The 23,275-nt window shown below is 31.1% G+C and overlaps 1 protein-coding gene across 9 annotated transcripts in view; it reads right to left on the reverse strand.

Annotated features, from left to right (window-relative positions):
* Dgkb (diacylglycerol kinase beta) overlaps window positions 1-23,275 on the reverse strand; it is a 747,732-nt gene that overhangs the window by 395,868 nt on the left and 328,589 nt on the right. For all 9 annotated transcript variants that reach the window (XM_048799633.1, XM_048799632.1, XM_048799634.1 and 6 more), the window contains 3 exons: window positions 23,180-23,254; window positions 3,870-3,955; window positions 1,750-1,839 (listed from right to left, as the gene is read on the reverse strand). In XM_048799633.1, coding sequence (XP_048655590.1) covers window positions 1,750-1,839; window positions 3,870-3,955; window positions 23,180-23,254 — 251 coding nt within the window. The remainder of the gene's footprint in view (window positions 1-1,749; window positions 1,840-3,869; window positions 3,956-23,179; window positions 23,255-23,275) is intronic.

Raw genomic sequence — 23,275 nt, forward strand, 5'->3', positions numbered from 1 at the left:
CTTATATTTTAGGTCCAGCTTAAATGTTTCTTCCTCAGAGACACCTCCTTGACCAATTAACTAAATAGCCCATAACTATTATTCATTTTTTGTAGCCCTGATCATATTTTGTAAATTGATTTATTGTCTATATACGCAATGAAAATACAATCTTCAAAATGGTAGGAACCATTCATCTATTTCCTTACTCTATATGTAGAACCTAGAACAGTGCCATCATGTACCAGACATAAGGAATTCATTACTAATATAGACTTTGACATATACTTCAGTGCTTCTCTTTGTCCATCTACAATATCTTTATGTGGTTTTATATGACTCACTAGATTGTAAAAAAAAATGGACTTCTTCATCAAAATTCAGATTTAATCCACTTACTTATTTGGAAATAAAAATATAATTAGAAATTTCCAAATATCAAATGCATGTTTCAGAAAAACATAACACACACATTCCCCTTCTTTTAAATCAATGCACCTGTATGAGAATTGGCAAATATATCTTAGAAGCAATGCTTACATCTTTATCTCTATAGATTTCATGATATTTAACTCAATACCTGATAATTTTCTTTCACTACAGTACATTCTTATGAAAATTCCAAATAGGTTATATTCTAAGCTTTTTACTTAGTTTGTAATTCTCTCCATCTAACATATATACTAGTCAACCAGATAGTCGGCTAGGATGGAACAATAGTTCTCAAATTTTCTGTAAATCAGAGTTACTTAGAAAGTGTTTAAAAAGACAATTGCTTGCCCAGGTCCCATCTCCAAAGATTTCAATTTACATATTTAGGGTAAGATCAGGTCACTATATTTTTAACAAGCTCCGCAAGGGCTTCTGATTCATATACCCTTAGTAGAGTCTTTCCAACATCTCTGAGTTTAGATGCTAAAAATATTTATATTCAATTCTTGCTTCTTTAGCAAAATGTGTTGTTGCTCTGTAATCTTCAGATAATGTATTAGTAACAGCTCAAAATATTTTAAGACCTCATCTTGGAATGCCCTCTCTCTACTCACTCGTTTCTACATACTATTCCATTTGCAGTTCTTTGAGTATGCCATGAAATTAACCTCCTTTGAACTTAATGTTTCCTCTGTCTATGAAGACTATTCCCAGTTTTATATGGCTGTGTCATTGTCTAGTCATCAGATTTATGTAAGTGAGGCCTTCCTTTATTTGGTACCTATTGTCTTGTTAGTACAAAGTCTCTCCATTTATATACAATTTTATGCACCACTAGATTTTAAGGACCTTTCTTTTCTCAACTCTTACTTCTGTATCCCAATTACAGAATACACTGGATAGCAAAAGCTGGTATCAAATATTAAGTATTACTTAAGGCATTCATTTCTGGGAAAGTCATTCATCAGTATTTCATTTTTTTTCCTTTGTGATTTTTTCACATACCTTATAGATTAAAAATCTGAACAATATCTTAGAGTCCATCTACATTTACCTCATTTTTCTAAGCAAGAAAAACAAAAACCAAACACATTTTAAACACTCCCAAACTGAGTCTATCATTAGTACCTGATTAAAGCCAAATACCTGTACTTGCTTTGTCCTGTATTTGCTCTTCCACTCCATACTATTGTTCAAAATCATATATTATATAGATAACATCCATTATATTTGCTAAAATCACATGACAAATATCATAAAATAAAGAAATGCTGGGTTGTTTTTATGGGTATGTGTGTGTACTGTGTTCCTGCATCTTTTCTCATGCAGCTGTTTTACCTCCTCCCCATCGCAGGCACCTTGCTAGGTCATTGCCAGTCCCAAGAGGCAGAATAGCAACTGGAGGATGCTTGACTACATTAGCCTTTTCTGTGGAAATAAAAGTAAAACAAAATGTTGATCACAGAATAGCAACAAAAATGGTAACCTGACATTAAATGAAAAAGATTTACTTATAATTTTTATTCACTTGTGACAATTGATAAAAAAGAAACATATTATTAACAATGTGACAGGGATTTTTCAAATAATAAATGAGAAAACCTTTTAAAATACCATAACTGAGCTGAATATTGTATTTTTGTGTATGTAATCGTGTGTGTGCACACGCGCGTGCACATGTGTGTGATCTCTGTTAAAATTCCAAGATAGGCATATACCTGCAGTATCAGAACAGGAATGTGACCAGGGTGCCTTATTAGATTCCAATATAGTCCTTTTTATAGCATCAAATCTAGATCCATTGTACTTTAAGGAATAAAACAACTGAATTGTAAGGGAGAATAAATTGCTAATATTGTCCTTGAATTGTTTCTATCCACGTGCTATTTTCTGTCAGAACAAATGAAGACAAAGATAATACTGAGTAACCTAAGATTAGGTTTTTTGATGAGATTAATCTTTATATCATATAGTGCTTTGAATTTAGAGCAGCATAGATCTCTGTCACAAAAATTCCATATGCTTTTGTTTGAAACATTTTATGCCCCAAGTGAATTTCACAATTGTATATTATTCTCTTTACTTTTCACACCTTCTTTAGTCCTTTAAGGTCAGTGTGGAGATGAGTGTAAGAACAGAGGGACTGGGTAATTCAGGGACATGCCACAGATGTAGACTTTGGGGATTAAATAAGCCAAACTCCCCACAGTTTTCACTCTGAAATCCACACAAGTCCACAGATACTTTTCCATTAACTTAGAAACTTTTGCAATTCTTGAATTCTGGTTTTCTTCTTTGATAGAGCATATAAATACTGTATACCTCTTTTATTGGAAGGATAACAGCAGAATATTTACTGATTATCTTGTAAAATATTAGTAGATTAATGTTTCTAGACTCTTACCAAAAGTGTTACTTATAACATGTATTTTTTAAATTGAATATTTTCAGTGTATGAAAAAAATATAATCCGAATCAACTAAATATAACTTTGTTTTAATCTACAGAGAACAAAACTTCTTAGGTCAATTCTTATTGTGAAAGGATCTGATTCTATTAAAGAAATGTTGATTCAGAAACTGGAATGAGATATAAGAGTAAATAAATATTTGTTAGGATTTATTCCTTATAAATGCCAATTTATGTTATAACTAGTAATCTAACTAATAATAAGTTCTTACAAGTGCCTAGATCTTAAAAATCAGTTTAAATTTTCAGAATTTATCAAGTTTTTCTTGTACAGTATTATCACCTTTTTATCCTCAATCATATACTTGTTTTTGTGTTTATAAACTCAAACTCTTTAACTACAGAGAAAATACAAAATAAGGTTAAAGTGTGCCTTCTCACCCAGCTCTGTCACTTTATAACTACTAGGCTTTGCTCTAATTATTTGGCCACTTTAAGCTTAGATTACCTGTGTCTAAAATGAGGTTTGACAGATTTATGGGGAGTTAATGAAATGATTTAGGAATATCCAATAGTTAAAAATAGGTAGAAAAATTAGCTATGGTAATGATGATGACAGTTGGTGATAATGATATAAAAAATATAGAGAGAGGGTAAGGTTTTGAGACTTCACATTGAAATCAGGTAAATATATCCATTTGTCACAGACTTTATCAGAAGTGCTAAGATCCGTTTGGCTTCCTTTCTAGGGCAAAGAAACAAGATTTCCTAGAGCCTGATTTGAAAACAACTCTGAAGATTTAGAAAATGCTATGAGAAATGATTAGAAGGTATTTCTAGATACTTGTAAATTATGTCAATTAAAATTCTAAACGATAGAAGAAGGAATTAACCCAGTTACTGAACAACCTGAAAGATGTCCACTTACATAATTGCATCCAAAGATCCTAATGTTGGCATTTGGTAGGTAGATACATAGAGAGATAGATAAAACAGAATTTTAGGTCATTATTCTCACACAAGCCACATTAAGTATTTTTCCTCATTACCTATGCAATCCAGAATCCAGCCCACGGTTCCATCTCCACCACAGGCTAACACTCTGAAGTCAGGAACATCCCGGAAAAAGTTTAACCTGAAAAATAAACATGTTATGGCACATGACTGATATTTAAAAATGAGGACTTGTTGGTTTTTTATTCCTGCCATTTTATTCAATGAAATATATTTCTATTTTATAGAAACTACAAAGTATTTCATTGATATTTTACATTTCATTTAAATATATTTTATAATTATATATTCCAGATTCTTCCCTTTAAAATATTTGGTAATCATATGTTCTAGATGACATACTAGTTATTTCATTTTTTTATAAATGATAACATTTTAAAATATAATAAATCATGATTTTCATTGAAATATTCACCCAGATGTGATCTGAGATCACATAATCCAGAATGACATATACTTTATTATTTCATTTAACAATTTTTATCAGTTAAAAATCCTCATTTGAATAATAATTAAAAAATCACCATGTCAGTAAATACAATGCCTTTAAGACTTTTCTATTTTCCTTATCACTGGGAGAAACTGATCAGGCTGCAAGTGGGAGTATAGCCAACTCTTTGAGCTTTTCCTTTTGACTTAGAATCAGCAAATAGTAGCCAGACTTCACCTTGTCTTTCAACCTGATGACTAGTGTTTACTACCCAGGAACACTCAAGCTTAATTGCTGGGTCAGCTGTGATAAATACCCACTGCTCTTGCTACTGCTGCATGCAATGTGCTTATTAATGCAACCTACCTGGGAAAAAGTCACAAACACAGGCAATACAGCCAGTTATACAGTCATACATGCCTATTTTATTGCAAGAAAAGAAATTAAACAGGAAAGAAACCCATGCCTTCTCTTCATTTGCCCCAGATATAACCACTGGTAATCATATAAAACCACTGAAGTAATTTTTCTATACACTGCATATGAATATAGAGATATAGGTAAAACTTTATTACACACACTTTTAACCTGAATGGGATTGTGACACAGTGTTCATTTACTGTGCTTTTTTAAAACTTAAAATGTGTGTAAGAGATCTTTCTGTATTGTACATAACATGCATATATTATGTGTTGACTCATTCCACATCATAATTGCTAAGTATCACAGGATGATTTATAATAAGTGAATATACTCCAACATTAAATTGTTTCTTTTTATGTGTTTAGAAACTATACCTAGTGTTTCACTAGCATAAAAAGTACAATAATTCACAATATTAAAAGTATATTTGTGTGTGAATATGTGTATGTGTTTGAAGCCTAGTCTTCAGGAAGATGTTTGGTACATCATCATTTGAAAAGTCTCTCACTGTGGCATATGTTAGTGGCCATTTCCTTGCAAACCCAAAACAGTACATATAAACAACCTTATAACATTTTCTTTGATAATGAGTAAAAAATAGCATCTTGCTATTTTTGGGTGAATCTCACTTCCGTGTTTGCATTTGACTTGAGCATATTTTCACAGGTTTCCTGGAGAAGCATGACCTATGTGAACAGCATCCTCAAAGACTTACCCCTCTATTAAACTAGTTGTCTTTTTCATATTGTTTTTTAAACTCTACATATTACATGTGATATTTTAAATTTACATAGTTTTAAACTTTTGTCAAAGTTAAATAGTTCAAAAATATATTTGAAATGTATAAAAAAATAAGTAAACCCTACCATCTGGCAATAATACTCATGGGTGTTTGAAATATGAAGCTTCCATGCATTTCCTCATGTTTAATTCTGTGGATATTTGACCTTTGTTAGATATTTTGCAAGTATTTTTCCAGTTTATTGCCAATGTGTTTGCTTATATTACACATAGTATAATAAATACCTGTGTTGCAATTACTACTCCAGGAGGTAGAATATTTCCAGTAACTTGCATATTCCTCTGTATTTTTCCCTGTAGCACTGCTCTTCCTCATTCACAAAGGTGAGCACTAACTGAATATAGGCTGTCATGCAAATTTTATAACCAACATATTGCTTTCTATTGTTTTCACTTAACTTGGGTTCATCAATGTTGTTGCTGAATTCTTTGCATTTGAAACTGTTCCTTTATATTTCTACAGCTGTGTAGTATGATAGTTATGGCAATATGCCTTTTTAAACCCATGTCAATGGGAATTTGGACTAGTTACTTTTATGTTCTTAATAAAAAGTACATTCTTGCTTCTTAGTGCTGCTGGGCAGTAGTTACTTTGGGTGAGGTTATTAAATATGCAGTTTTACAAGACAACTAATTTCCCCCTCAAAAAAGTTGTAGCACTATACAATGTGTGAGCCTTATTGAATCTATCCTCTCTAATGCTTCTAATGACATGCGTCTTAATTTTGTGTAGTTTTTTCTTTCTATGAAAAATTTCCCTCAATTTTCTACCCATATCATTCTTGTTGTTTGGCAAAAATTCTTTACTTGCCATTGATTTTAATATTTTCTGGTTTGTATTTTTTTCAAATATCTTTTACAAGATGGAAGTTTTTTCTTCGTTTACTTTCACTGTATATGTTAATGAGTAATATTTTGGTTTCAGTGTATTCATGCTTATCGATTATTTGGTAAGTGGCTAATACTTTTAACCAGTCTTTTTAAAGAAAAGTTTCCTCAGAGGTCAGAGAAGAATTCACATTTATTCTATTAAAATTTCAGCTTTATATTTGACGTAGAAATTTTTTTTCTTCCTATCCATTTTTTTCCTTCCTTCATTTTCCTTGCATCCATCCATTCTTCCTATCTTCTTTCCTTCCGACCTCTTTCCCTTCTCTTTTTGCTACAGTGCACAAATTATTTGGGATTATTTTTATACATCTTTTAATTTACTGAATAATTCAACTTCTACCATGCAAACTTCATCTTAAATCTAATTTTTATATATGGGTGCAGTGCATTTTTCTTTGTATTCTCTTTGATGTTTTAATTCATGGATTTGTGCACCTCTGCACCAGTACCACAGTCTTACAATAGCTCCAGCTCTCCCATAGAGTTATGTATGATAAAGTATTATGAATCTTGGCATTTTGATATGTATTTCAAAGTTAACATGATATCCCACCAAACTGAAATTAAGAAAAAATAAAAATAAATAATGATTCTGATTGGAGTTAGATTCAACTTATGGATCAATTTTGGGATAAACAGCATTTGTATGTTAAACTTTTTTATCCATGAATATAGGATTGTTCAGTTTATTTAGGTATTCTTTAGTGTTCTTCAATAAAGTTTTGAATTTGATGTTTATAAGTATTACATACATTTTTGGATGTATTCTTTGTTATTTTATAGTTTTGTTGATATTTTCAATACTTTAAAAATTATGTTTACTAATATTAATGTTAAAGTTTTTACTGTTACTATACAGAAATAGCTTTGACAATTGTATATAGATGTCATATTACTTCTACCTTTTGAATTACTTATATTTTGTTTGTAGATTTGTTTATGTATACAATTGTGTTATATATACTTAGAGCAATGATATTAGTCATCTCCAATTTTTATAATTCATTCTTTCTCAGTTTCATTATCCTGGCCGAAATTCCAGTATATTTATTGTGTATGATGATTCTGAAACCATTCATAGCATGTTCCTGAATTTCAAAAAATTAATTTCCTGAGTCTGTCTATTTAGAGTGATATTTGTTATTTGGAATTTCTTTTCTTTTTTAAAAAAAATATTGACACATTTTCTTAGGTTAATAGAGTTCCTTTTCCTTCTATAATAGTAATTTTATTATGAATAAATGTTTATCTTTTTCACATCTTTAGAGATGTTGATTTGGTTTCTCTCATTTAATTATCTGGCATGAATATACATTTCTGTATTAGGAAAGCATTCTTTCAATTCTTTTATGCATCCAAATTGGTCACTGCTTACTAATATTTTTGTAGAAAATTACATCTAGTTTACTCAAAGGGTCTTGTTTAGAAGCTCTAAAACTAGATTCAGGAACAAAATAGATCTATTATTTTTCTTATACATATTGCTTCTGTTTAACTTTTTAAATAAAATTATGTTGCCATTTTTAAAAGTTGCAAATTGCACATCACCTTTTTTTGAAAAAAATTGTATAATTTTAGAAAATTCTTAATAACTGGTAACACTCAAATGAAAACTATCTAATTTCTGGTGAGTCCTTTTTTAAAATAATTGAAAGGTCTTAGATATTAATTTCAATTATTTAATGTCTATTGAAAAAAATGCTTTTTTAATTCTTTGCACATTAGTATTTTTCAGTTATGTTTCTTTAGCAATTTGTATATCTCTCTTAGATTTTCTAACACTTTGGCACTGAAGTTTAAGACAGGTTTTTGAAACATGCCAGCAGTGGAAACATTTACCACAGAGTTAATGGTGTCTGGTGAAACCTAACCATCCATTGACTCACCATTGTTCTTCTACTCCATGAAGATGTTTCATCTGTTATTCATTCTTGTTTTCTTTTAAAATTGTCATCATTGGTTCTTCAGCAGCATCCTACCCCCAAACATAAACCCCACGTGACTGTCAGACCAGCTTACTCTCCATAAATTGACTGCTAAATGGATGGAAAATTGACCTCTCTTTATCTCAATTTCTTAATCCACTCAATCCATGCAGTTTTTTCCTGGGGATTCATTCGTTCCTTATTTCATTCATTCATTGAATAGTAGCCTATAATCATTCTGATTCTCCATTTGCTTATCTTTCAAATGGAATTAACACCACCTGTTTTGTTGACTGTTTACATACACATAATGAGTTTGTGTTATACTATCTCTAGATCATTACAAATTAAATTATCTTTTCCCCTCATTAAAAGTAGTGTATATGTGTTATAGGTCAGAGTGCTTCTCTTCTATTTCCCAACTACTCCATCCTCAGTGTTCTGGCAGAAGAGTCACCAAGATAATTTCTAAAACTTCCAAGCTGGACTGGACAGTGAGGAGAGCCTTACCTACAAACTGAAATCACGGACAGTGGACAATTGAGAAACTTGTTTATACCTCTGGGACAGCAGGTGCAGCTGTGACCAAGGACAAACAATTCCAAGAGATTTGGCCAGAGTCAAAATACAGAACTCTAGATGTTACTGATTTTTCAGCCATGAAGACTACCAGGACAAACAGCTGTGAAGCACACACTTCACAGGTCATCTTTCCAAAAGGGAGGAGTGAGGATAGAGTGTCAGAAAAATAAAATCTCTTTGGGGAACTTCAGTAGTGTGTACTATGCTTTTCATATATCAGTTTCAAAAGGTTAGTATGTATAAACATTTTACAATGAAATAATCATGGTTGGATTCTGAATTTATTTGTGCTATTTTAATGGACCTTTTTGAATTTAAAAATTTAAATTATTTATTAAGGAGATTAATGATGATTAAGTTTCAACGTTGGTCATTAGAGAATTGATCCTCTTGAGAGTTTACTATTTATATTCAGTAGTTATATTTGGAAAGTGATCCTATGTTAATGTATGGATTTAGTAGTTCTATGTCTGTTGATTTCTTAAGTTAAGCTTAGTAACAACCACTATAACATTCCCTAAAGTTCCAGTTATGCAAAATGAATAAAGTATGGAGATCTGCTATACAGATCTCTTATGTTCCTATGGTTGTCAATACTGCATTGTACACCCAAAAAATTGTTCAGAGAGGCATGTTATTATCACAACAAAAGAAAACTGAGTGGTGAAATATGATGCAAAAAACACTGAAAAAAAAAAGATCATTTCTTCTAAGACTCAGAAGTTTACTTTCCTATTTTCATAGGCATGAAAATAAGTAGGTTTTTATTGGTGCCTAATATAATAGTATCTCAAAAGCACATCAGGAAAATATTTTAAGAAAGAATAGAAAATTACAATACCAATTTCAGTATTTTGGAAAGTGTTTTGTGATCAAATTTCTTAAATAACATCATAGAGGTATTTATTTTGATTCAAATATTACATGTTATTTTTCAAAGAAAATAAGATATCACCATTTTATATGATGTTGATGTATTGTTTATAAATCAAACTGATTAAATAAATATAAATAAATGTATGTCTATTAAACAGTATACACATTGCACATTATGTATTATAAAACGATATTCTTTAGTACCTAGAGGAAATCAGTGTGAGATTCATAAATTTTTTTCTTATTGATGCATAATAAGTGCTCATTTTAATTACACATATTTATATCTTTTCATATTGCAGAAACACTAGGCTGACAGATAAAAAATGTCTTTATCATAAGTCATCAACTCTCCTCTTGTTCTTTTTTCCTCTTATTTAGGAAAAGTAATTTACTTTAGGAGTTTCCTAAGAAAGATCTGAATTCTGATCTAAGCATTTCAAGGCAGAAACAAGCATACTTCTTGCTTATTATTATGCTCAATTCATATTCACACTTGCATACACACAGTTACATATTATTCTTAAAATTAAAAGATTATATGACTTCACAATTGCCTTACTAAAATCAGGCTGGAATTTTCTGGTGCATGTTGTTACTGCTGTTTTTGATTTATAGTCATGAAAACCAATTTGTAATAACTTCTACCTCTTCTAATACACAGACCACATCTGTACATTCCTTAGTATTGTTGATGTCATTTACGTTGCTGCAGTATCTTTAAAAGAATACATCCCTGGAGCATTTATGCCCCCTAAAATTTTATCCTATTATTTATATTACAAAATGGCACAGGGAAAGGGGACGTTATTTAGGTTTTAATAGTTTTTCTATGAATCATGAGAAGGTCAGTGTTATGCTTTATATGTAAGGTGTCCCCCAGAAGATCCTGTGCTAATGCAGGAATATTCAGCTGGGCTTGGTGGTGCATCCCTATAATCCTAGTGACATGGCAGGCTAAGGCAAGAGGATCACAAGTTCAAGGACAGTCTCAGGAACTTAGTGAGACTTTAAGCCTTAGTGAGACCCTTTCTCAAATTAAAAAATAAAAAAGGCTGAGAATGTAGCTCAGTGATAAAGCACCTGGGAGTTCAATTCCCTGTATTTAAAAAAATATAATAATAAAGCCAGATTATTCAGAAGTTAAAAGATTAGATTAGGAGAGCTGGTACCTAATTGGCCCATTCTCATTTGAATGGATTGAATGGTAACTGCAGGTGGGGAATGGCTACCAGAGGGTTCCTGGGAGTGTGCCTGGAAGGGGTAATCTTCCCTGCATCCTGCATGCCCTCCCCCACCAACTCTGCCTCCCAGCTGCCAGGAATGGAGTAGACCACAACCTTCTGAGGTGATGTACTGCTTTCCCTTGGGCTTAAAGCATATGAGTTTGTCCCACTATGGGCTAACCCTCTGAACTTGAGCCAAAATAAACTTTTCTTCCTCTAAGTTGTTCTTCTTTGGTATAAGGGTCACAGAAATGCAAAGATGACTGAAATAGCTTCACGGTGAGAATTCACCAATTAATGTAAAGACTAATCATTTCAAATAAAGTAATACTAATTGTAGCTACGATCTCATATTTCATATCTTATGTCCTTTAATGATAAATTATAAAGTTTAGGTAAACTAGAATATATGACTGTTTCAACAAATCTGGTTAGTCTTTTGAGGTATTGCACAAAAGGTAAATGTATACTCTTTAGTGGTCATTTCATGTGAATAAGTAGAATAGTTATTTCAAACATAATTGAGAATCACTTAGGAGATCTGTATAACTTAATACTGTTACCATTATATCCAGAACAAATTTTCAGAATATTTGAGAAAATATATAATGCAGTGATCCATTAAATATGTAATCATTAATCTCATTATCTCTGGATATCTCAAAAAATTACTTATATATTATGTATATAAGGAGTAAAGGGACAGAGAAAGAAATGATGAAAGAAAAAATAGAGAACATTAACTACTGGGAAAGGTATGATATTTTCTTATTAAATAACTTTATTTATATTCCCTAATATAAAATGTGTTAGAAATGAGAAGACAGTAAATAATAGCCTCTGTAATGTAGACTAAATTTTTCCTTTTTTAACTAATGTATATGATCTTTGGAAAATTAATATTAAAGGAATATAAAATTTATTTTATCATTTTTGAATAAATCTAATATTTCGTGAAAATATTCTTGATTTTATATAGGAAGCATTCCTAACTTCATTACTTTCAGAACACACCTTTGTAAAGATTTTTTTCTTCTCAAAACCTGAATTTGTTCTAGTACATGGAAGACAGTTACTTTTTAAGATTATTTCAGAGAGATACAAACATGACTTATTATTTAAGAAACAAGTAACTGATGTTAAACAGAATATATGGGAAGCAATGGTTTTAGAGTGTGTTCTTGCACTGTGCCCTTATAGGCCAGACCAAACCAGAATGGAGTCATCTAATCAAATGAACTTTGTAACAGATTAGCTTTCCAACAAAATAGGAGATTCACTGTGACCAATCAGAAGGGGCTCAGTTGCCTGAGTCAGCATGATAAGGAGGTCTCCCATATTTTAATCCATTAAGAAAAGTAACTTAGAAATATCACTCCTTGTGCCTGCTTCCTTAAGCCCTCTTCTGTCTACATAGGCCACTTACCCTGTTCAGCCCACTGGAAGACTCATGCTATTTTATAAAATGAACTAATGCCCAATCCTAGATTAACAAATAAAAGCCAATTAGATCTTTAAAGTAAACATTGTTGTAATTTTGTCTTTTGACATTTAAGAATATAAAATATATTTTTCAGCCATTATCTCTCATCTATAAATATAAGTTTTCTCCATTAGAATAGGAGTAAGTTGGTCTGGGGATGTGGCTCAAGCGGTAACGCACTCGCCTGGCATGTGCGGGGCGCTGGGTTCATCCTCAGCACCACATAAAAATAAAATAAAGATATTGTGTCCACCAAAAAACTGAAAAATAAATATTAAAAAAATTCTCTCTCTCTCTTCTCTCTCTCTCTATAAAAAAAAGAATAGGAGTAAGTTAATACACGTTATTTTCCCATACTGTATCTAGAGTTATACAAATGGAGTGAAGTTTATGATCATGCTATATAAGCCTCCCTCTCTGAAAGTACTTACTGAATATTTATATAGTGTATGTATACATATATATGCAATTTACAATGTTCTTCACAAGGTACATGGCTAACATATAAGTAAAACTGACTATTTTGAAGTAAATGAGCCTAAAGTGAAAAATACAATAAAAAGTTACTAAATAGGGCTGGGGTTGTGGCTCCGTGGTAGAGCACTCACCTAGCATGCTTGAGGCACTGAGTTCAATCCTCAGCACCACATAAAAGCAAAATAAGAATATTGTGTCCACTTAAAAAGTAAATAATAAATAAATATTAAAAAAGTTACTAAATAAACCAGAAATTTCATATTCTTCTGATCTTTCAAAGTTAACTTAGAAATGTTCATTTTTCATGTTTCTAATTTGAAAACAGAAATATACAGTCTGTGATCCAAAGTTCACAGTTTAAACTAAACCCTTAAAATGTAGTATTAAATATGATTAGGTTGCTCAGTTCTAATTCATTTTCTCATGCTAATATTTTTATTATTAATAATTAGGGTGAGTTTTTATTCTGTATGCATGAGATAATTCACTGTTTTAACCAAATATGCTATAAGGAAGTATTTTGAAAGAGAAAAAAAACCTATGCTTTTATAGAGAGAGAAAAATTATTTTGTCTAAGATCAATTACAACAGAATCTTTAAATACCTAAAAAAGAGATTTAATAGAAAATTCATATACTTTATTTGGAAATACATATTTATAAATAACAAAACACCTACATTTATTTAATTATTTGATATACATTCATTAACTACAAATGCGTATCAGGAGTTGAACTAGATTCCACAGATTCAAAAGCAAGTTAGCATTCTTGTCTTCAAGTATCTTGCTGTATTGAGAGGACAGACAAAAACCCACACAATTTAGGCCACAGTGCGATGTTCTCTGAGGATGGATAAATGCAGATTAGATAGAGTTGGTTTAATAAAAATGCATACATTCAGGTTGACTCTTGAAACATGGGTAAGAGTTAATTTGCTAATGAACTTTAGGGCAGGTGTGAGGAAAGACTGAAGAGTTATAAGAAAGAAGGTAAGTCTAGAAACTAGAGTGAGTAGATGAAAAAAATCTGGAAACTGAAATAATGTCAGAGAGGTTGGAAAAGTTGTTTCTTATGAATGTTCTTTCCATTCACCAAATGAGGAGTAAAGGCCATGGGTGGATTTGCAAGAAAGAACAAGCTTATTATTAGACATGACAATTTGAGATATCTACGGGACATGTGTATTTAAGAGTAGAAATATGGAATATAAGTTAAAATAACTTCCTTTCCATAATCTCTGATAATCACTCTTCTAGGGCTAGATGGAGTAGTGGTTTCCAGATACATTTACAAAGTGTTTTTTAACTTTATTGACTCAATATCATAGTCATCTCACCGCCCCCCTCCCCAAGGATTCTTAGTGACTCTAAAGTCAAAAAGAGAATAACTGAATAACAAATTTGTGTTTGTGTAGGGGGGAGGCAATTGTAGGCATGTATGTATGCATGTATGTATGCATATGATGTGACAATTAAGGTTTTTATTGTAACTAATAGAATGTTAAAATCTTCTTTTGATACAGTTATGTGCTTGGCACTATCATTTCAAACATGTTTTTTCATGTATATATATATCTTACTGTAGTAAGAACCATGTTTTTGTAGAAATGAGATGTTCTGTCAAAAATCTACATTCAAATAACTGCATCTTTAGTGCTGAATCTTTTAAATTAGTTTATGTTAGCATATCACTAATTTCTAAAGTTGCATGCAAATGAATGCTCCCAAATGTTATTAGTGTCCATGAATTGAATTAGCTCAAATCACTATGCAAACAGGTTTTCTATTTAAAGCATTCTGAGCATTCTGATATAAATATGATATAACTTGCTCTTTTTAAAGTTCTGCTAATGGTGTCAAAATACTAATGGAAATCACTTCACTTATAGCAAATACAAGAAAATTTGGAAGTGAAAATGAACATTAATTTAAAATAGTCATTTGATCTGAATGAAAAATCATGCTTCAAAGAGTGATATGAAAAGGGACTTTCTGTAATCTAAATGATTGCCCCTGGGCAGAGAATTTACTATTAATTTTAAAGCACATGCTGATACTTTCTCAGTTTGTTATTAGTTTTCACATGGTCATTTATATCACTAGGATTACAGTTGAGGGTGATAATGTCAACAAATATTTCACACGCATTATAAATTCATTATACTTTTAAGAAACAGAAATTCAAAACTTACTCTTTCAATTACAAGACATTTTCAATTCTGAGTTAATTTTGATGAAAAGCTTTGTGGCAAAATAAAAAGCATTGCAAGTCACAAATATTTATGGATGTAAACCATATGTTTAATGAATAAAAACACTGAAGAAGAGAATATGAGCTATATACTATGTGTTATTGACAGGACTGTTCATCCTCTCACATGTATTTCATATATGTAAGGATTTAACTTGATATGACCCGCAGTTACCATGAGTTGTACCACCATGACAAGTAACCCTGACAGGTTCCCCCACATAGTTTTCCAGCATACTGTAAATAAACAAAACCACTAGAGTGGTAAGTGAAGCTTTACAATGAGACCCTGGCACCATTAATGTCAGGAATGTGCCTGAAGTCAATGATATTGGCTTGTGATTAACCAGGTCTATTCCAAACAAGATGCAGTCACTTTTGTCCTGTCTATTGTGTCCTCCTTCTTCTGGCCCACATAATGGGGATCCACCTGGTCTTGATGCCACACAGGACCTTGCTCTGTCAGTATGTGCCTAACAAATTGTACTCTGTGCAATCTTGAATCTTTTTTCATCTTTAGTTACATAGGATCATGTAGCCAGTTCTCATACCCTGAGATTAGTTGTTCTGAAAAAATGCACATGTAGTATATGATTTCGTACAATCTCTGTTAAGATTGTTGCCTGGTATACTTGTACTCTTTGCACATCCCTGGGAGATGTCAGGAATAGATCACAGCATATCAGCTGGAATAATGATTATGCCAACTCTTAAAAGGAAGTTGTAATTTCTTGCTGAGAGTAGAAAGAATCAGGAAAAGATTATTTTGTGGTCACTATTATATATATAGGTGATGATTCTGGTCATTGTACATGTGTCTTACATATTGCTATATAATAACTGCTGCATAATCATTTTTTAAAAAATTATGAGATAATTATGAGCTTTCTTATTTTTACTACAAAAGCCATGATTATTAAATTGCTTGTATATGGTGACAAACTTGCATCAGGGAACTTGATGGACAAGGATAGATGATAATACATTGAAAATACTGAAATAAATATTTATTTATTATGCTTGATTTTGTAGAAAAAAATCAGAAACAGTTTAAAGAAACAAAAAAAAAAGTAGTGATTTTCAACAGTTCAATGATCTAGTTTTTGCATGTGAGCTAACAGTTTATCATTTTAAGCAAATTTGGGAATAATTTACTCCTTAGGAATAGATACTAATTTTGCAACATTAAATAATTAATTTATAAAATTAAGTTAGCCCCAGTCCATTATTCTAACATGATTTTCATCTTTTCAGACACTTCTCCATAGGAAAGTGTCTTTATGATTGTTACCATCTACAAAACAATTCTGACATTTTCTTATATTTTATAATAAATATTTTCCTTATTATTTCTTTTTTTATTGCTTAAATGATAATTTATTTTTTTCTTCTTCATGGTTAAATAACATTTAATCATATAAATATATATAATTTTTAAAAAGTATTTTTTAATGTTCTGGCAATTTCAATAAGCAATGATCTCTAAACAAGTGAAACAAACAATATCAATCTATCTACCTACCTATCTATCTTGTATATGGTGACAAACTTGCATCAGGGAACTTGATGGACAAGGATAGATGATAATACATACCTAGATAGGTAGGTAGATAGATAAGATAGATAAATAGATAGATAGATAGATCTGGTAACAGCCATTAAGTCAATGTTTTTTTTTTTTTCTGTTCTCTATGATATGAGTAATAACTGTTCAGATTTTTCAAAATCTTTGAAGTCATAATGCATTTGTTGACATGTATATAAAGTGATTAAAGAGCTATAATACCTCAAATGGGAAAATTTCTTGTTCAAGGCAAGAAATTATGTAATCTTTAATTGTATGAGACTGTTATGGGTTTTGCTGCTTTTACTAATTTACAGATCTTAATTTGAAAGAATAAGTCATCTGTCAAACTCAGTCATTCCAGCGACCAAGGCAGAGTTATGCTGATGTATTTAACTGTGAGAGGGCTTGGATCCTCATATTTTACAATTAAGAGATAAGTTAAAAGCTTTTTACATTAGTAAAGCATTAGATTTTTGTATTTTTTGGATAGTTCCAGTAGAATTGGATTGAATTTTGATGAATATTTTCTTAGTCTTTTGAGGACTTTGCTTATATCTCTGACACAATTTCATAACAAGACATATATATAAAAGGTCATAATTTTCTAATTAAAGAGGGATTCTATTTAAATATAAATATGGTAGATATCATGTTATATAAAATTATATTTTAAATTAAGAAAGTAAAAAATAAATAGACTCTTTTATATGTTGTCTAAATTGCACATTTATTTTAATAGGATTATATATTTTGAAGTTTCACTATAGAAATATGTCTGATATTTGGAATACATAAGACTGTAGGTTGATAAGTTTAATTTTTAAAATTATATGTGTACCATATTCAGTTAACATAGATGAAATAAAAGATTTTTATATAGCACTTTTCTCAAAAATAATCAATGTATAATTATGTTCAATAATGGGGAAAATTACATATTTTAAAAGAATTATCTTGTATTTTATTTGAATTCAATAAACAGTTGTTATTTTTTACTTACAAGTTTTAAAGATAATGTGAGAATAAGCCATCTGTACTTTCAAGAAGCTTAGAGTCAAAGGGAACAAGTAATGTCACAAGTATACAATAACTGATATTAACATTTTTTAAGTCACATTAACATGTGGAGTTAGTTTATTATAACTAGAGATGTACATATTTACTTAATGGTATTAAGGAAAAAGATATGATTCTATGAAGACCAGAGGAGCAATTTAAAATTTACATTTAATCAACTGCTATGGCATTACAATTAACCTGGGAGTGATTCAAGGACAGGGAGAACTCCATTTGATCTGGGAACAGTATTTCATACAATATAGATTGCCATCCACATTTTCTGGACTATACTATGTCCATAGTTTAGGAAATACACCAATTCAATAGCACTGGCTGATAATATGACTCACACTATCAAAGACTTGGAAAGGAGAAGAATGGAAAATCAGTGACAAAAGAAAATTGTGTAAATGAATTTTTCAGAATTTCTCAGACCTCAAATACCCCAAAGCAATGCCAGGCAGTAGTATTTCTTCACTGAGCATTCAAAAGGCTCATATTCATGTTGGCAGAGGTGAAGGTTATGGAAGGAATGAACAACATAAATTTGCCTTGGACAAAAAAGTAGCTACTGACTTTGGAATACTCAGCTGTCATCAAAGAAACAAGTTAGTGAGTTACAATATACTACATCAAGGGAACTAGGATCTAATGGATCCTTTCCACAATGGAACTGCAGCAATTTGAGCCAACTACATTAGACTCTTGTATCAACTGGATTTCTTTCTTTTTTTTTTTTTAACCATTTTGCCTTTGTCAGTGATCATAGCAACTGAATTACTGAATGTCTTATGTAATCATGTCTTGCCTTCTCCTTAAGAAATACTTTCTCAAAACAAAAACAGAGAAAAGACAGTGGTTTTATAGCCCTGGGAGTAAAAGTCCTTTAAATAAGTTTATTGGTTAAAGCAGTTGGTCAATTAGAATACTGAAATAGTCTACTTAAGATTCCAGTCACTGAATCAGTGGAAGACTCTAAATAATATACTATCCAGTGGATCTAGAATGTACACTGATCTACCAGGTGTCATTTCACTAATATCAGAATACACAGTTCTGGGGTCAAAAGGCAAATATTGAGTAATAAAAACTTAAATCTTATTTAAATAATGATCAATTTTAGATATAAATGAAGCTGGGCCACAGGGTTCCCAGATATTTGGTCAAACATTTTTGTGCTTGATTCAGTGAGGACATTTTTAGATGAGATTAACATTTAAATTGGTGTACTGAATAAAGAAAATTTCCTTCCACAATGTGGATGGCCTATCCAATCCATTAAAGGTCAGATAGAGAAAAATGTTTGCCCTCCTTTGAGTAAAAAAGAATTCTGCTGGAGAACATTTGAACTGGATTATATACTCTGTAGATTTTGGATTCACCAGCTTCTATAATCTCATGACCCTATTCTTTTAATGTCTACATCCCCCACACCCCCTTAGATATATGTAATATACAGATATAGATATAACTATATAGATATATCCTAGTGGTTGTGTTTCTCTGGAGAACACTGTCTACTTTTGAACATTTTTTTTCTGTTCCTTTTGGTTTTCAGCTCATAGGAGAATTTAAAAACTAAACAGAGACAAGCTGGCATAAAAGATAATAAAGTTTTTACTGAATTAAATGCTAAAAATGGACATTTTCAGGTTCTTTTTCCCACTAGACAAACACGGATAAAGGAGATAAGATGTAATTGACTCTCACAACCCAGGGTTAACTGGTTTGTTGCTGCACAGTGGGTATGGGGAATACTACTATGGTCTCTAATCCCACCATTGGTTTAGTCTCTACGCCCTAGGTTACAAAGAGTAACAAGCAACATCAGATCTTAGTGGTATAACATTACAGAGGCTTTGAATATCATTCATTCTTCACGCATTGGAGTGATCAGGCTCTCTCTATTCCTGTCTTCATTTCATGATACACACTAAGTATAGAGTCAGTATCTAGAGTGTGGCTGGTCATTATGGCAAATGAAAAGAAATTTTGGAAAATATACTTCTGCCTATAGTTTAATGCAAGAGATAGTTATATGTCCACTTTTAATATCTGGGATGAAAGGAAGTATCATAAAATCAAGTGTCTTAGAGGAAACCTAGAGATATATGATAGAAAGCACTAATATTGTCATGTGCCAACATGCCTATCAAAAATGTACATGAGAAAATATTTCCCCCCCCCCACAAACAATTCTACCAAAGTACTATCAGGTAAATATACTTAGTTCACTCTGCTGGGTATAAATTACCAGCCAGCTAAGATAAAGTAGGAGGAAAATGCTAGGTTCCACCAACAGCTTTTAACCAGTTGTGACTGTATAAGGTTTCATTCTTTTAATTGATAATTTTAATTATTAAAAATATCACTTTAATTCATATTTATAGTTAAAATTGGAATTTTTGGAACACTGAGGGAATTGATAAAGGGAGAATAGCCATTACAAAGAGTTTTCCAGAGAAATGTAACTTAAACATAGATATAGTAACTGTGACATTGGGTTGTCTAGAGGACATGACTATTTTCAGATATGTTCAGGAATATCCATATGGTTAGTGGTTATCTTTTCCATTTTGCATGTTCATAGCGAAAGTTATGTTGTTCTACCCAACTGTTAAGACTGTGGTGGATACCTACTGTTTATTCCTACCAAGAATTCACCTTTCTTCCTCAATGGCTCCAGCATCATCATTGGTTTTGAGGAAACAATCTGTTTGGATCCTTTCAATTGGACTATCAGACAAGATGCCCAACTCCACACTAGCCAAGGGTGTGGCATGATAAATACATAAGCTTCTTCATGATATGTGAACCTTGAGCACAGAAATGAAAACACTAAGAACAATTGACTGGAATCCATTACTCTGAACACTAGCTACCATGGGACTTTTCTTTTTATTGATGCTCCTTTCCTCAAACTGTCCTGCTTCCTATTTTCCTAAACTAATAATTTCCCAATTATTATTAGTTTCCCTAATAATTCAATGAGCAACCTCATAATTTTTAGTATATGTTATTTGGATAATAAACTAGAGCATATTTCTTTGCTTAGAAAAATAAACATAATTGATACCATATTCAACTTTACAATTGATTAGAAACATGCAAATAAAAACATAAAGTACATATTTTCACTTCTCAAATTAGATATAGAGATTAATATAGATAGCCAATTTAAGGGAGGTTGGGGAAATAGGAATTATATACTATTGTTGGGATTATAATAAATAAATATAATAAATATTATTTTTTATTACTAAAAGAAAATTTTTGGATAGTAATTTGGCAGAACCAGATAAGACTTGAAAAAGGACAAGGACAAAATTACAGGCTTTTGACTAGAAGGAGCAAGTTGCAAAACGATATAGTCTATACTCCAAGTTATGTCAAAACATCTATTTGTCTATCAAATATATATTTGAATATATTAGATAGAAAGATAAGAGGTATTAGATAGAAATATATGCAAGACAGACATTTGTTTATATATGTTTATTTGATTGTTTGGGAAGATATACCCAATCATACTGGTAATTTGTAAGGAGTGGTAATTCTTGAAGTGAGACCAGTATCTGCTTGTTTTCTGCATAATATTCATTGCAGTGTGCAGGATTCTTACAATCACACACATACATATATTTTATACTTTCATTTTTTCACATATTAAATTAATACTATGTAGTATGTACTTCCATGTTTTCATATAATAAAATTAAAATAGAGTAGAGGATAATGAATGGCCTTAAACTGAAAGAGAGAAAGAAAACATGTAAAGCATATTTAAGTGTAGAGGCAAAAATAAATAAGTAAATGAAATGAAATGAAATGAGAAAATGGGGCTAAAAATCAATACTATTGTAGTATATTTACGAAGCTATGTTATTATTATTAATTAATATCAATACAAACATTATTGAAATTTGTAACATTTGTAATCATGTGGAAAGCACATGATTATGTACTTCATAGGCATTGCCCATTTAACTTCATTCACAACTACTCTATGAGGTAGGTACTAGCCCTCATTTTACAGATTAGACAATGAAGGCCTAAATAGGTTAAATTTACAAAGCTAGTAATTGGTAGAGCAAACAGATACTCTGCTTAACTGTGAAATGCAAAAAAATTCTAGATTTACTTGGTTTTGTGGACCTACAGAGTTCTTGGCATGACTAAACTTTGGAATTCATTATTCTCGAAAGTCCAGAAAACATTAAAGGTCATGAAAAAGAACTACCCTAATTGAGCTTATGAGTTAATATCAAGTCTTAACTTTGGCTTGACTTTTTCTACCCTGATTCATTCTGCATGTGGTTCACCTAGCCTATATTCTGATCATCATTCCTCTAGATTCTGGAGCTCAATAAAGGCAGTATTTGAACTAAATTGTTGTGATTCTGGTAAGCCTGCCTTCTACAGAAAGGAAATTCCTCAGATCATGTCTTAGTATTTGCAAACCTACCTTAGACAGCAGGCAGCAAGGCATAGAAGAAATAAATATAATTGTGGGAGCCTATGCTTATCAACTGTATTTTATTAACATTTATTTAACATAAGAAACAATGCTATATATTGTACTCAGCAATTTCAAGAGTAGAATTTCAATATTTGGTATATAGTTGTCAAATATGAGTTAATTTAAATCATACTTTTTTTTTAAAATGGAGCATGCAAAAGCTGATTAAACTCTTCTCTACTTATGTGGTCTAAAGTTTACTCTCATGTTGATAGAAAGAAACGAGGTTAGTGGAAGAAGATAAAATTAATTATTTAACTAGGCCAAACTAATGATGATTTATTTTGGTACATATTTGTGATATGAGAATCAGATAGTTTATATTGAAAAAATAACTTTATTTCACTTTATCTTACCCATTAACAATAAAATATGTTACAAAGAGTGATATTCACTAGATTTTGCAAGCAATAAATTAAGATATCATATTATGATTTGAATTCTTTGTTAACTAGTTTTCTCCACATTCTGGAGCAGATCCATATTTTATATTTAATAAGTAAAAGAAAGGAGAATTATAATTCAAACACATGGCTTAGTAGTTTTTAAAACACAAACACTTGTCTAGTATGCTGTGTGTACTGTTATTGTTATTAGTATTATTAGTATTGTTTCACAATGTTTAGAAGGAAGGAAATTTTTACTTATAATTGAATGTCAGCTATTTTAATTAACATTATCTGTATTGTTTCTCTTATGCAGTTCACATTTAATTTTGTATATACTGATCAGTCTGCATTATTCCAGTAACATTGTTTATGGATATGACAGTCTGCTTAATAAATTAGTTACTATTAAGCAAGTTAATGGTAATGATATTATCCTTGGACTTACCCTGGCATTGGTCCATTCCCAGAAAGACTGTAAACCTGTCGAGGATTTAGCAGATACTGAAATTTTCTGTAAATTCTATAAAGATAAAATATAGAA

This window comes from Marmota marmota, unplaced genomic scaffold (assembly GCF_001458135.2).
Source record: "Marmota marmota marmota unplaced genomic scaffold, marMar, whole genome shotgun sequence".
Lineage (NCBI taxonomy): Eukaryota > Metazoa > Chordata > Mammalia > Rodentia > Sciuridae > Marmota > Marmota marmota.